General features: G+C 42.3%; 1 protein-coding gene and 1 non-coding gene across 2 annotated transcripts; both read right to left on the minus strand.

Moving 5' to 3' along the window:
• Window positions 1–508: 508 nt before the first annotated feature.
• Window positions 509–14,707, minus strand: lrp3 (low density lipoprotein receptor-related protein 3). Its single transcript, XM_069657831.1, has 7 exons — window positions 14,647–14,707; window positions 9,304–9,442; window positions 9,017–9,222; window positions 6,583–7,199; window positions 5,970–6,442; window positions 5,516–5,648; window positions 509–5,177 (listed from the first exon to the last, which is right to left on the minus strand). Exons 1-7 carry the CDS (start codon window positions 14,705–14,707, stop codon window positions 4,305–4,307), a joined length of 2,502 nt encoding a protein of 833 aa, XP_069513932.1. The 3' UTR covers window positions 509–4,304.
• A 1,398-nt stretch (window positions 14,708–16,105) lies between these two features.
• trnat-agu (transfer RNA threonine (anticodon AGU)) lies at window positions 16,106–16,179 on the minus strand. Its single transcript has one exon. It is a non-coding gene; the product is annotated as a tRNA-Thr (tRNA).
• Window positions 16,180–16,841: the final 662 nt, after the last annotated feature.

The raw sequence follows: 16,841 nt of genomic DNA on the forward strand, positions 1-16,841 counted from the left end.
TATGTTGTTCGTCTGTTGTTGTTGAGAATGTAAAGTTGTATGAAAGTCACGTGTAAATGTAATCCCTCACCAGTGTCTCTCAGGTGCATTATAAAGTGCTGGACTTACCTGAGCTCCTTGTTTATCACTTGTTACCTTTTTAACCTGTTTACACTATTAGAACGTTTTAAGTAAATAAATCACTGTCTCTAAATCATTGTTGAGCTGACCATGTCCTCATGCTTCTTAGCCTCACAAAACCGTTAGCATGTCACATTAGCATTTAGCTAAATTCAAAGCACTGCTGTGCCTCTAAGTAACTTACAGCCTCACAAATTTGTTAGCATGGTTGTTGACTCAAAAGTGACTAATGACTTCAAAATAAGTACTTTGAGAAAACCGAATATTGTGAATACATATAGTGAACAGATGGCTAGCCTTAAACTAGCATATATGTAATAATAAGGATACTTTTTCATGCAAATGACAAACTCTTGACAAAGAACAAACTAGTGAGCTGAAATGTCAGTAAAATGATAAAGACTTTGAATTTTATTACTTGCAGGCACAGGAAAACAATAAATGATAAGCAGAAGGCTGGACAGGGTTTAGATAAGTTAACCACACAATATCAGGGTGGTATTCTTTTTCTGCAGAAAAGATTGTTATCGAAATGAGAGAAATGCTATTAAAACACAGTCGGCGTCTGCCATTGAGGGTGAAAAGCTTCAAAATCAAACAGCGATCCAGTGTACCCCTGTCCTAACCCACTAAAGTACAGTTATGTCTCAGTGATAATCCCATGATTTTTGTCAATGCAGTGAAAAAAACTGACCAAACAGTTAAAGATCTTCATGAGGCTTCTGCCCAGCAGTTTATCATCAGCTTGAACAAACCAGTAAACCCAAGTGTAAAGAACAGAAAACCTTGTGACACAATTTCACTGTCAACGTATCAGAAAATTGAAATGTGTTACCACATCACTTTCCACAATCTGTTGGCTGCAGTCTGAAAAAAACATGAAAGCAATGACGTCTTTCACAGATGATCTTTTAAATAACCAGGTAAACACACTGCAATAATGTTATTTAAACAAACACAAAAGGTATTTCCTCAGCTCCTTTGCCGTAATAATCCCAGAGATTCCTGACGCAGCAGTGCACTATGACTCCCGAGCAGTCAACTGTACCATTCACACGTCACATAACACATCTAATCTCTCCACACGTGTAAACCACAACTTTGATCTGTGAAACTATCTGTGATATTTACAACAAGGAAGAACTATTAAGGCATTTTAACACACTGTACATGACAAAGCAAACAAGGGTGTACATTCTGCAGATATGTTGATATTGTTTTTTACAAACAAATGAGGACAACAGGCTTTTAACATAAATAATGAGGTACATAGAAACATGAGCACAAAATATGTCAAACTAGGAATGAGTTAACTGATATGCATTTCTCCATATGGCCTCAAAGGAAAGACAGCAGATAATAGGGTGGGAATGACTGGTGAGGGGGTATGGACACTCTCTAATGGCACGTAATATGTAGCAGCCTTTATGACAGAGCTTCTATGAGAAGGAAGCACAGGAGGGTAGCATGGCACATTCAGCTCACTGAGAGGAGAAACAGCAGGAAACAGACAGAAATCTGACTCTGTCGCTAAAACTCAAGTAGCATTTGGCTTCGGGTTATTCTCCTTTCTCCTTATAACTTCACTGGTCATCTTTTCAGTCTCACTATCCTACAGTGAAAGAGGGAAAATTCATTGATTTCAGAAAGCGATACATTCTTTAGAAGTCCAGCAGTGATTACTAAAGAGTCACCAGTGTCACACCTCAGAGAAACAAGCTTTACAAAAGAATCAGAGACACAGGCGACAAAGTTCAATCAAGATCAACGCTTGTCAAGGCAGAGAGAGAAATATAAAGTACAACAAGTACAGGTCTCCAACGAAGAGAGAAAAATAGAAGTCTTTGTTTTAACATCTTGTTGTAGAAAATTGAATATCCAGTGGAATTAACCAGCGTGTCAGACGTCTGCAGTGACCAGCGCGCAGTCAGCAGTACTGCAGAGGTACCGCTGGGATGAAGACAAGTCTTCAGTCAATATTTTATCCTGAAGTGGAGCCTCTCATCCCAACATGTCCTGGACATTCACATGAAACCTTTGCTGCACTGAATGGACACAAAGTTAAGCTCGTTTAAATGAAGGGGAAAGGAGGACGAGGGGCTGAGCAGAGTTACCGGCAGTCTTCTTTCATGTCTACCTCAAGTTTCCATCCAAGTTTGGCTTTTTAAAGTCAGTTTAAATGCTGAATTGAAAAACCTGTTTGATACATCTTTCAACACACAAAGAAAAAGTTCTCATGTTAGTTTCAAAGAACCAAAGAAAGGGCGAACAGATTGCTATTTTATTCTGCATATTTACGTGTTTCCTTTAAAAGCAGGAAGCTAGAGAGGGACCTGTCGTGTATGTTGATTGAATGTTCTCGCATTCAGCACTATTAGCTACTGTGAAAACATAGTGATAACCAATGACTGCTAGCTAGCTCCTGTCCTGTGTGTCGCGGGGGAAGGAACTTCAGAGAGCATTTTTTGGACACAAAATACGTTTAGGACCCTGAGTGCAGGATGAGTCATTACCAGTTTCTTTATGTTTTGAAATCTCTGTGTAAATATCCTAAAGATTAACTGCTGAACTAGTTTTAATCATTGGACCTGATACTGACGCATAGGTGAAATAAGTACGACACATGAAATTCAATCAGGAACTCGACAGATCATTATGAATCGCATGGAAATTTACGGCCCTTTTATAATAAACACTGAAGGTTTGGCATCATTGAACCGCTGCATGATTCAGTGACACAGAACAGTGGAACATGGAACAGTTTAACATTTTTGGGGGACACACTTACTTGCCCGTTGTCCATGCTACAGAGCATTTGATCAAAAGCATAACACAAAGGCTGACATGGTCGAGACGGCTAGCGTGGCTCGGTCTGAAAGTAACAGAATCCACCTACCAGCCCCTTTCAAGTTACCTGCTACTGTCAGACAGAGTCGGGCTAGCTGTTTCACGCCGTTTACAGTGTTTGCGCTAAGCTAAAGGACGCTAACCGGCTGCTGAATGTTGTTATACATTATACTCGATACTCGACGGATCGACAAATAGGACAGAGGTATCAATCGTCTCATATAACTCTCCAATAGAAAGCAAATATTTTTGTCAAACCTTTGCGGTTTGTTTAAAAGGTAAGTGTGGTGATATATTGATTATATTGTCAACAAATCACATGAAAAGACCCAAACAATCTACTACAGGTCTGTGTTTAGCCTGATACATCTTCTTCATTATATCACTGAGCTCGATTGTTGTCCAAAATGTATTAAAAACACAACGAGCGACATCGTTTCACTAGGTGAGATGTTTCCCGATTACCTTAAAGATGTGCACTGTGGTTTATTTTGACTCAATCCCAAATACACCGTCCTTCTGTTTCTACATGTGGATTCATCTGCAGCAGAAAATAAGCTCCAACTAAAGCAGAATTAAATCCTCTTTCGTTAGAAAATTAGGAGCCTTTGTCTGCTTGTTCTGCTGCCATTCTTCAAGCCGGAAAGAAATCCGTTGGTTTCGGCCTTTTTAAGATTTGTGGATCATCAAGCTTTGTCCTTGAACGCACAACAACCCATTATCTTCTTTTGAAATGTATAATGAGCATAATAATAACGCTTTCTTCTACAATAAACTGGGAATAAGACAGAATCGAGTGTCATCAGATAGATTGATCTTTGTTCATGTAACAGGCTCTTCTGGTTTCACAGTATAAAGCGGTGCATAATGGCTCTGGGTAACGACACAAAGGCTTTGGCGCTTTAAGAAGCTGTTGCCAATATTGTTTTGGTACAGGCGGCCAGAATTTAGTGTCATTTTTTTAACAGGCTCGTGACGACATTATTTCCTAACTGGTTAAAAGTGGTTGTTTGTTTGCATTAAATCATGGGGTCAAATAAAGTTCCTGTCTGACAAAGACATTAACCGTACATCACAGACTACTCGCACTTCAGACGCTGGTTTGATTCTTCTCAGGAAAAGACTGCATATGTTTATCTCAGTGCATATGCATTCAAAGAATTGAAAGGACATAAACTAATTCTATTTTCGTCGACCTCCTGAATGTGGTGGGCTCAGGTACGGGTCTCGCCTCTGCATCTGGTGGGGGCACATTTCAAGGACACTTTATCAGAGCAGATATTGCTGACAGCAGGTTTCAGAGTGAGGGGGAAATAAAGAGTATCTTCCTAAACTCCTCAACATGGCGTTGTCTCCCTCCCTGAGTCTCCCCCCTCATCACTGAAGGCTCTGCTCAACCTGCACAGTCTGCTCTTACCCTCCCTCCTCCTCTCATCCCTGCTGCTTATTTCCCTGCTTGGCACCTCCACGGTGAAGTGGCTGTCGCTGTCCTCTCCTTTCATAGAAGAAGAAGACAAGGGCTCAGAAGGAGAAGTCACCTCTGGTCCCTGAAAGTAAGGGGGGGAAGTCTGCGAGCTGCTGGGTAAAACAGGGGGTGAGATGGGGGACAAGGGCCCCAGTGGGGAGTAACGTCTCAAGGACACACCCTTCAGGTTTACAGCGAGCTCCAGAACCAGTTTCCTAGAGGCCCGAGGGTGGCACAGAGGGGGTACAGAGGCCTCCTGGGGAGTAGAAGGGGGCCCGCTGTGAGCTGAGGAGTCACTTTGAACAGGAGTGGGGGGCTCAGACTGTGTAGCCCTGCTGCTCACAGGTGACAGCTCCTCTGTCTCTGGACTGTCCACAGAGTGAAAGGAGAGAGGGGACGCAGGGCTCTCCGGCGTGTGGGGCTGCAGGTCCATGTCGGCTAAGCAGCAGGAGCCCGACATTCCCCTTACATCACCCTCATCACCAGGCCCCGCTCCAGACCTGGCCCTCGCCTGGAGCCCCTGCCCACCTGCAGTTCGGTAGCTGTGGAGCCCCAGTGTGATCTGTGTGGGTCCAGGGGTGTCAAGCAAGGGGGCGTGGCCTCTAAATCTCCCTCCACTGTGGAAGAGGCGACTCCAAAGATGCCCGAGACGCCGGCGAGAGGAGGATGAGGAGGAGGTGCGCCGTGTCGAGTGACGTCTGATCTGTCTGCGCATCGCCAGCCGCAGGTTCTGTAACACGGAGGCCTGAAGGAGGGACAGAGAGACGTGAACGAAGACACAGGGAAGCAATGAATCTCTTACCAAAATGTGCAGCCACTAACATCGTGTCACACTCAGCACCACACCTGTATAAAAGTAAAACAAGTGGATGCAGCCACTGGTTTCATACAATCATACTTGTTTTCTTTCAACCAGTGGACTCGCCCCCTGCTGGCCATTAGACAGAATGTTTATGGCACCTCTGCATCTAATTCACTTTTAAAACCAGAGGCTACGTCAACTTCTTATGTACAGTATATTATAAAAACACAGCTGTATGTTCATACAGTTGCTCACTGTATTACTGTGTATGAATGCACTACCTGGGTGGGGTTGTAAACGGGGAAATCCTCCACAGGAGGGATGAGACCCTGGGCAATTAACTGTCCATATGACGGAGGAGCCTCTCTCTGAACAAAGTCCGCCTCCATGCGAGTCATCTGAGTCTCAAAGGCTCTGCAAGGGAAAGAGAAGAAGAGGGAGAGACAGCAGGAAAGAGGACAAGAGAAATAAATGAAGTGATGCACACAGAGAAAACCTTGTTAGTAGTACACAGCAGAGTTTGTAGCATCTGCCCCATAAATTAAGTTTCATAATAAGGTTTAGGAACAAAGACTACGCCTCGAACACTTCCTTCTCTTTACAATTACAGTATTTAAGCACGCTCTATCTGTGCGTTTCCACTTTCGCTCTGTATACAGATCCCTTCCACATCAACAAGCAACTAAGAAATCGCTTTCCTCCTGTCCTCCCACCACTAGTTGTCACCCGCCTCACCTGTACTCTCTGTTCCTGAGCGAGTGGAGTTTGAGGGCACAGCCGAGCGCGATGACTAACAGGAGACTGCAGACCAGACTGCCTATCAGTGCAGCCGTGATCACCTTCCTAGGTACGGCTGCCAGGCAGTCCCTCTCATCGCTCCCGTCTAAGCAGTCCTCCTGGCCGTCACAGCGCCACGTCTCAAAGATGCACAGGTTTGTCCCACAGTGGAAGTTTCCAGGTTGGCAGTCGTAGCAGTTCTTCTCATCGGACCCATCTGGACACCTCTTCTGGTTGTTGCAGCGCTCTGAGGCGGGGTAACACATTCCAGTACCGCCCTCACAGGGGAACTCTCCATCTGGGCACGTCGGGCAGGCTTCCTCGTCGCGGCCTGACGGGCAGTGCCAGTATCCGTCGCAGCGTTGGCGTTCAGAGTAGCAGCCCTGATCGCTGCCGCAGGGACGCTCGCCAGGAAAACAGTAACCTTTGACCTGGGAGGGTGAGGGAGGAATACATCACCGACTAGACATCAATATGACAACTTGTTCTCTGCACCAAAGGAACAGACACTCTCTCTTCCAATCACTTTAATCAGAAAGTGTTGAACCCATATAAAACATGTCTGCAGTACCTGGTATGTGGCGTTGAATCCATGTCCCGGGCTGTGAGGCTGGGCCATGTACAAAACACTCATCTGTCCTCGACTGGACTCCAGCAGCGCCGGCCGCCTGTTGTTATGATAAGACAACACCTGTAAGAGGTGCTCCGCCCGCTGCAGCAGGCCGTCATACACATGCAGCGAGTCTTTGGGCCCCAGCTGCAGGTCCAGCTGCAGCACGATGGGCTTTGGGTCCTGAGTGTCCAGCAGCCAGGAGCACCTCAGCTCCATCACAGCGCTCCTGTTAGCACGGAAAAAATCTGGGGAAGCAAACGAGCCGTAGAAGTTCCCCAGACGTTTGCCACAGGCGGTGTCGGGGCAGCCCAGTTCGTCCGTGCCGTCGTGACAGTCTCGAACTCCGTTGCAGCGCAGGGCGGGGGGCAGACAGCGGGTGGACTGAGCCTCTGTGCACGGGACAGAGCCAATGGGACAGAGACCGGGCAGGGCCTCAGTGGGAGGGGGGGAGCAGCTGCGTTCGTCTGTGGCATCCCCACATTCATCCTGACCGTTGCACTTCCAGGAGCGAGGAAGACATTTCCCATTCCCACACAGGAATTCATCCGACTGACAGCTGCTCTGACCCAGGTGACCTGCAGAGAGAAGAAACAGACAGATTGCAACACCAGCAGCTATGAGGATCAGGATCATACACACGGCCTATAGAGATCTCTCTGATACACAGTGGAATCTGTGTGTCATCTCTCCCTAACACTCACATGTAGCTGACCAAAATCAGACTTTTTCAATTTGAGGCCTGTGGGCTGATTTAACCCTTAAATCATTTGTAAAAGATATTTATAAAAGTATTAAAATAAGGATTTCTTTCAATAGGAGACGTTACCTGTCACGCTGTTCATGCAGCCATACAGAGCTAACATTAGTTCATTCATCAGCACATTGTGTGATTATTACTACTTTTAATTTGAGACTGTTTGGTCCATTTGTTAGTTAAGTCTGTTGTTGAGCACAGAAATGTGTATTTTATTAACATGTTTAAACCCAGGCTGTTTAAAATGATCATGAAGATTTTCATTTAAAGTCACAGTTTTCCATCATTTTATCACCATTAGGTTCCACCAAATAGAACGCAACTGAGATCTTCCAGATTGTCAGTTTAAGTCGTTGAGCACAGAAATGTGTATTTTATTAACATGTTTAAACCCAGGCTGCACATGCAGCAGAGCCAAACTGAACAAATGAATTAAAGTTGAATGCTATATTGAGATTATTAAAATAACAGCTTCTCTCCTAAGATTACAAAGCTGCATTGTTGACACACTTAATTTGATAGCTTTAAAGGTCGAGAAAAGAAAATCCAAAAGTCCAGCCCCTTGACTTTGTTTTTCAAATCTGGACCTTTAAAAAAAGGTCATTTAATAAGCCTGGTCATAATAAAGAGACTTCATATAGAGGGGAAAAACTGCCTCATGAGTTCAGTTTACTTTAGTGCAGTCAGGCAGCTTATCCTCACTTTTAATTACAAAACTCTCTGTGTGAGTTGATATTAATCCTGATCCCATGTCCCAGGCCTCAGTTATAATCTGTAGAGGCTTCGCTAAGCCACTTTAAATATCCTGAAAATTAAAAATTGATGATTTGATATTAAAAACAATAAAATACTCGAACAATTAGAGCATAATAACACACCTGAGCATTCTTATTATACTGTGGCCTGAAGTGTTAACTCAGGGACTCCTTTAAAAGCCACTAAAACATGTTCCAAAAGCCTGTAGTTGTCTGCATTTTCACCAGGATATAAGCACCTACGAAAAAGTTAATCTGCTGACATCTGAAAAGTGACTGCAATCGTGACTTATGGAGCAACACTTAGTCATTGTGTGACGCCATTTTTCTATTCCTGCTTGGCTTTGTCCTCACCATGCATGCTCAGAAGACCTGGACTCTTCCTCAGTCCATCTGTCACATGCTTTCTTCTGTAACTCCATTGATGCTTCAAAGCACACTAGTTTTTTGGCCACACATTATGAAATGGTAACTGAAATAAAATGAACAAATCAGAAATGTTCCACGTGTAAGCCCCACTAACAAAGTTATTGAGCTTTTGGAAAGTGCTACCCCTAAGACGTGTCTTTCTGAAGGTAAAATAATCTGCCCAGGAATTTCATTTAGTTTAGAGTTCCCCTTTGGTTCCCAGTCCCTGGGAAAAGTTCCTGCTGTTAAAACAAAGTTTATAAGTGGGATAGGCTAACAGTGTAACTCTGACAATAGCCTGAAGCCACAGCATGGACCTTCTTTAGCTCTTAGTGGCCCCTAAACTGACACACATGTTGTTACAATCTGACAAAAGAGTTGAGCAAGAAGCCGAGTAATCCCAAGACCCATAAATCTCTTAAATCAGGTTCAGGTCCAGTTCAATCAATGCATGTAGATTTGTTGTCCACCTTACCTCTGATGTAGGAGAGGCGGAAGCCCTGGGCCTGCCCTGAGCTGTTAGCCTGAGAGTGAAAATAAAGCCAAACACGCCCCCTGGTGGAGATGAAGGGCGGAGGCAGCGTGGAGCCACACAGCCTGGATTCCCCGTTCCACGTAGGAGTCAGCAGCAGACAGTCTCCCAAACATCTCTGTGACTCGGCCACGTCGAAGTTACGGAAACTAGAGCAGAACATGGATCATTACAGGTGCTTATTAACAACTGATGCAATCTGTAATCTGTGTGTGTGAGAGAGATCCTACCTGATGGTGATGACCTCTCCCTGACCTCCCTGGATGTGCCAGCTGCAGTTGACTCCCGGAGGGTAGTTTAAAGGCCAGGAGGGGCTGTAGATCACACCCCTCCGCTCTGTGTGGACCTCCACCCGCTCGCTGCAGCCTGCTGGGAAAACAAAGAGACACACTGAGAAACCAACTCATCCACACAGTTCTGCTGTAGATGTTTAAGTCATAAAAACATGCAATGACCTTCAATCTGTAAGCACATTTCTCTACAACAGTGTAGAAGTATTTCAGCAAGATCTTTAGTCTCCGGTCAGTGCAGAAACCTTTAAACAACACCTCCACACAACAAAGGACCTGAGTGCCTCTCAGAGGAGCTCTGTGCTGAAACAGAAGCAGCAGCAGTCAAAGTGGCAGCCAGGGCAACAGCATCGCTTGCTGCCATCACACCATTACTCCAGGGAGCAACACACAGTGAGCGGAGGCCAAGAGGAGAACCAGGAATAACACACAGACCTCTGTGAGGAGCAGGTGATGAATCCTTTTGTTGTGTGCTGAGTAAAGTAATCATGGTGGAGGTTTTATCATGAAGAAGGAGTTTGTCTCGCAGCTGTTTGAACACCAGGAATGCTTGTTACCAAAGGATAAAGAGGGTTTTATTTTCTCATACCAAGACGTAGGAGTTGGTGCAGAATAGCAAAGCAATATTTAGTTTTGCTATAAAAAAATAAATAAAACAACTGCTTGTTAAAGCCCCCCTCCAGAGAAAATCAAGTGTTTAACCTTGTAAACATCTCCATGTGGTGTTCTTCATGTGCTGCAAGACATATCAGGGACAACATCAGCTGTCATCTCCATGGCTGGGCCTGTCTGCTTTTAAACTGCAGTGTACCAAGGACAGGCTGAACAACACGTTTTCAGATTGGCAGGTTTGAGACGTCACAAACCTAAGGAGCCAATCCCGTTAATGGACGGGGTGACGCTATGCATATATTTGCAGGTGCATATATTTGCATAGCGGGCGGGGCCTATGCAGATTCAGGAATTTTTAATGAGGGAGAAGGAGGAGACGCCTTGGGAGGATTTTTACAAGTTATTAAATGTATTTTGCAGAACAAAACATGTCAGACACAATTCTTGATTTCCAGCAGAGCATTTAAACATGACTGGAGCTGCTCTTTAAGTCCACTAGATGGTTAAAACAAAGATAGAGACATCCTTTATACAAGTCCAGGTTGTCTGGTGAAAGCAACATTTATGGCACGTGTTTATGACAGTGTTGATTGCGGTCTACCTCACAATCCTATACGCCATGTGCGCTGCCTGTCGGTACCTGTGTCTGATCGCACTTGAAGCTGTTTGTTAGCACTTACTGACTTTGTTCCCTCCTGTCTTGATCGTTACTTGTGTTGTATTAACTCTCAGATATATGTCGCTTTGGACAAAAGCGTCTGCTAAATGAAATTGCAACATCGTAATGCTGTTTTGTGGCACATAAAAATGAAAGAAGAGAGATGTGAAGAGTGAAAACCTTTTCACATTGGACAAAGCAGATGTTGACCATGTTTTCCTTTTGGGATATAACTTAACAAAGGAAAAAAGACAATGAATCCCAATATATGTTACTCCAATACTCCATTGTTGTATCCTCGCTAGAGAATCATAATAACATCGTATCTTCTGGCCTCTGGTGAGTCAATCCCCTCAACGACAACAAGAAGTTCAGCTTTTAATCATCGTATTATTACTCAAAGACACTGTAGGAATTAAACAGTGGCACAAAGAAGAAGAATAAGCTGTCTAAAAATCCTCTTAAATAAACAAAACCACAGAGACAGAGCGTGAACTGAACCGCCGTACAACAATCATCCAACATGATCACAGCAGAGTCTCTCAGTTCTGCTGAGTGTGTGTTTGTTTCAAGCTGTCTTGATGAATCAGTAAAGTCAGCAGACAGAAACATGGGGGAGGAAGAGCTCAACGATGGATATTGACTACACAGACATGAAACTGGACTGCACAAACAAGTCTGTAAATAAAAGCTGCACAATGGTGCAACATGTTTGGTGGTGCACAGCAGATTCTTTAATTACATTACCAGAGATCATTTAATGAGCATATTTTATGACTGATACACGTTCCTCTTCATTTAAACATGTGCTATAAACCCACTGCAAAAAACTCACATTAATATGAATAAACATGTACATGACCCATGCATTCACACTCAGCATACAAACATGTGACCTATCGGATGGAGCCCTGAATGCACCGGTTAGCATTCACACCTTTTGACCAATCAGATGAAGCGCATGCTTGCCGTCAGCTACCCTCAGATTTATTGGTGTCAATTTGATGGCAGCTGTGAGGTTAGCCAGAACAATGGCTGAGGAGGAAGAGGAGATGGGGGGGATGTGGTTGATGAAGAACAAACACTTCTAATATTTGGAGTAATGTGGGATTCAAGGGAAGAATTTGGTTTACAAACGCAGGTACTGACAAACACACAAACCCACTTCCCCACTTGCTCTTGATATAATGTATTTTCTATCTAGTGTGGTTGTTGTTTAATGTATTATCCGGATATTTAATGAATTGTGCTTTGATGCTTTGCCATAATTATGTTTTGTGTGACTTTAGTTGCCTGTGAATAAATCCAGTGAATTGAACTGACAAGAAGAACAACAGAAAGACACAGGAAGTGTAAGAAAAATCTGATATGTGCGCTTCAATACATGTTTTGTTACTGCCTGTTATATTGTTGTGAAGCCTAGTAGCATCAGGAGGAAAATAGAGCTTGTATCATTCCATCAAGATACTATATTTGTTTCTGCTGTTCCTACTTTACAGCTGACCCGATAAAAATGTTTGAACTAAGATCACAAAAAACAGTGAGTGTAGAGGATGCACTGCAGCTACAACACCTTGATCCTTGATCTTACAATGGACTGTTTTTACTTCCCGTCCCTGATGCAATATGTTCAGCTGCCAAAAAGTCAACCAAAACAATCACAAGAGATTTAAAAGAAGTTAATCCCTACAAGAAGCCTTCTCTGACTCATGGTGATATTTTGTTGAGTAGATGGTTGAGGAAGTCTTCAGACATTTTACTGAAGTAATGGACTATATTCAAATCCTTTCTGTAGTATAGGTAAAGAAGTATTTCAGCAATAAATAAATAAAAAATGATAATATGCATTATGGAGAAAAATGGTCCCAATTCACCATATTCACACAGCGGCCATTTTCCTCTTAAAACACCTTCAGGGTGGAAAGATGCCACAATGTTGTTCTACTGTACCACAGGTTGGAAGTCATGTACATTTTTGTACATGACAATCGTTATCAATGTTTCTATTTTTCATGGTAAAACAACATACACTACCAGTCAAAAGTTTGGACTCACTTTCCCATTCACGTGTATGAGAAAATGTGTCCAAACTTTTGACTGGTAGTATATTTTATAATTACCATCAGCTGCCTTTAGGCAACAGCTAATGCTAACGTTCAAGCACTTCCAAGCTAGCATTATGTTAGCTAGAAATTTAAGCCTTTCCTGTTGTATCGTGTAAAACTACCAAATGGTAATATTAGCCTTTAACAACTGCCAAGCTAGCAGTAATACTATCTAGTATGTGAGTGACTGGACGCTGACGTTAGCTGTGGTCCGTAGCTAAAGGGTTATCCAATATGTTGTTGAGTTTTCCACACTGAGCATGTCGGAGGAGGAAAATGGCCGCTGTGTGGATATGGTCTATGAGAGGAATTAGATCATTAAGACTGATGCAACACTGTGTAAATAGCATTTAGCTGTTGTAGATGTTCAAGGGGAGCTAGCTAGCAGGTCCATCAAATAGAAACGCCTTTTGGACAACTCAAAAACACTGTCAATAAAAGTGTAAGGTTAAACAAGCATTAAATAATTGGAAACAACTGGTTTATTCTTATGCATGCATTATATTGTGTAAGCTTATGAGTTTTAAGGCAAAATGTTAAACTCCAAATGTAACTATTCAATTTGGAGGTAAAATAAATGTAGAGGAGTGAGGGAATACATTAGCATAGAAAAAATCAAGTAATGAAGAAACTCAAAATTGTACTAGCAGACTTCAGGGGGGATTGCGAGCAGAGCTGCTGCGAGCTGAGCTGCTGCTACCATTAGCTTAGCTTGTTTTAAGGTTAGGATGTTTTGAGCCACGCAATACAATATTAATAGCAATCATATAACATCCATACAGGGTTAGTATATAGCTGTTAAAATAAATAATAGTATGTATCTTTTATCTCACAGGTATCAGAGGGGTACTCAATATAAGACTCAAGTAGGAGTATCAGAATCAGGAAAGAAGAAATGTTATCGGAACTCCTCTGCCTGAGGAGGACGTAGTTTTTGCTTTAGATGTTAATTCTAGTGTGTTGCAATATTATGTCATTTACTTTTTCACCTGTGTTGTGTCCAACAACAAAACTAAATCCTCTGAAGCTCTAAGGATTGTCCAAAAAAAGAGATCCTGTCTTCACTTCTAAAATAAACACATCTATAAAGCTCTGCCCATGTTTCAGTTTTATATCTATGATTCTGCAGCTGCTTGGAGGGCTCAAGGCCTGTGTGTGTGTTTCTAATGCGTTGTGTGTGAAGAGATGCCAGGTCAAACAAGTACTGACAAGTGTTTGGGATAGTGTGTGTTCAATGGTGTGTGTGGAAGCTTGTTCTGAGGGTCTCTTTGCTCCTTCTCTATTCACACACCTCTATGATCTATTGTCTCTGGGATGGTTTGCAGCCTTCTCCCTTGCTTTCATGCCAATAAAGTGCAGGATATGATAATACAGAGAGGGGGGAGGGGGAGAGAGGGATTGACTGTCTGCAGAGCAGCAGTGATGTAATGCTGATAGCAGCATCACATTTGTGAAAGAGCATCCATGTTTCCACACTAACCCTGATCGTTTACCCACCACAGATCGATACCTGCGCAGGTTTCTGCAGAACGAGAGCCTCATCTTCTCTCTCTATCTGATCACAACAATGAAAACAGTTTGTCTTCATCAATCACATCACTTTATCAGAGTGACACAGAGGAGGGCAGGAAGGAAAAAAACACCCACTGCTAACCGGGTGTGAACATCATGTTTTATAAAAGATCTCCGATGTGATAGTCACTAATATTAGAAGGTTTATAAACTAAAACACCTCCAATAGTGATAAACAGGCACCACAATACAGAAATAAATCTACTCACTTGATAATTTGAATCTTTTGCAAACAACCATATTTCTCCAGAAGGATTTACAGCACAGATAAATGAAATAACTGCACAGATGTCCATGTAAACATCACAGTAGTGTGTCTGCATTGTTGTGTCTCACCTGCACAGAGCAGAGCGGAGCGGAGCCACAGCAGTCCGAGCAGCCGCTCCGTTAGTCCCATGGCTCCGGCGGGACTTCTGCTATGATCTCGGACACGATTTCTGCGGTTTGTTCGACATCTGAGTCCTCCAGCGAGGCTCCGGCATCTGTTTTCAGCTCACACACACCGTACACACCGACAGGACTACCCTGTGGAAAAGCATTGTGTCCTTTGAAGAGAGCCAAGACACGAGAGTCAAGTAAAGAACAAGAAACGACACGATTTCCGGGCAATGTCTTCAAAATAAAAGCCATACATTTGAATTCACTTGAAGCATTTTGACCATCACAGAAAATTTAAGAGGATATTTGAGGCCATCCTTATTGGAAATTGGAATCCAGGTGATACTTCATATTTATAAGTTCATTTTCATGGTTTTATATTTATTTATTCATTCAATCATTATTAGTTCTCAATGCGAACCTGTTTTTATCCTGTAAGTATCATCAATGTCAATACAAATCTATGCAGCAGTATATACTGTATATGCCATTATATCCAACTACCTCATGTATATAAGCAACCAGTTACATAGCTTACATTATCATAGTTGTTTCAGCATCCTTTGCACTCTTTACCATTGTACTATTGTTTCACAGTCTAGTTTAGAGCTAAATGTTCACTTTACCCTGTCAAGCTTATTCTCCATGTTTTATATCGGCAATTATGTCTATTTCTGTGAATGGAAACTGAGTGTACTTTCATTAATGCATGTGCATCTGGCCAATAATAGTATAATGAAATAGAAGAATGTCTAATGATGGCTATGCAGTTTTTAAATTTAAATGTTGGTATGTCAGTCATGATTTGGTATTTAGCTTAAAAAACAATCAAGCAGTTGTCAGAGGTGTGTTTTTTTTCCCTGTCGAGTATTTTACGTCTTATTTTGAAAGCAGAACCTCCTGACTTCCGCTCATTTAGTAGCTCGCTCTGTGTCCGGCTTGCCGCATCGAGCAGGACAAAGTGGTCCTCATAATTCTTTGTTTATAGCTCCTCTTCCTTCCTCTCTGCGGGGTATTTGTTACTAACAGTTGGATATAAACTGCAGATATCATCCTGAAATAAACATTACACCATAAACCTCATTAGCTTGTTGAAATAACGTCCTAGATACGTTTGATCGTGATTTTCTTCACCCTGTCCCTCTATTGTAGTCAGATGGATCCTTGGATCGGTAGGCCGTGACTCTACCGTCCCCATGTGGTCAGATGGGTGTACTGCAGTTTTCTCTGACAGTGAATATACAGTATAGTACATTTGAATTAGATCAATGTTCGGAGGCTACAGAACAGGTTTTCAGAGAGAGATAGGAAAGTAGAAATTTGAGATTTCAAAAAATAAAAGTACTTTATAGAGAAAATAACCCTTAAACAGTTATAACAGGAAATAATAATGGCAGTAAAGAGAAGGGTTAAGAAAAGGCACCGCTGGGATTCGAACCCAGGATCTCCTGTTTACTAGACAGGCGCTTTAACCAACTAAGCCACGGCGCCGGTGAACGCTGAGAGTGAAATAGGACTTTATGAATATCCCTGTTATGGATGGCTTTGTAAGGGTTCAAATGATGTAATAAGTCCTGACATTGGATAAACAACAATATATCTTAGCTACGGATTTCTTAGTCTCAGGCTAACTTACATCGCCAATGATTAAATGGTAAAAATATGGTGGGAATTTGCCAGATAGGCGACTTCCTATACGGAGAGTAAAATACAACCTGAATACATGTCGGGCTGTCACGTTGGGGAAGGATTAAACATAACAACTTGCTATTTTATCCTGTCTGTTAGCATGTGAGAGTGACGACACCTGTCATAAAAACTGACACTATGAGATAAAATGCGTCATTGTCAACAGGGACATGAGAAAAAAAGTGTTGACATGAAATGTGTCATGATCAAAAGTGGCACTATGAAATATAAAGTGAAATGAAATGATTTTTGGAATGAAAAATACCATGACAAATAACAGACCATTAAAAAAAGCGCATTTTGAAATGAAATGTAATGTTCTTTGTGTTATTTCAATTATATTGTGAATGTATATCATTATATGTAGTAACTTAAGTTAATTAGATTATGTATTTTAATATAAAGGTAATCAATATTTAAATATAATTGAGTTATTGAAATGATTTAATTGTATTTATTCTTTG

The sequence above is a fragment of the Semicossyphus pulcher genome, unplaced genomic scaffold, assembly GCF_022749685.1.
Source record: "Semicossyphus pulcher isolate SPU_LCO1_2020_fin unplaced genomic scaffold, fSemPul1.0.p SCAF_1, whole genome shotgun sequence".
Taxonomy (NCBI): domain Eukaryota; kingdom Metazoa; phylum Chordata; class Actinopteri; order Labriformes; family Labridae; genus Semicossyphus; species Semicossyphus pulcher.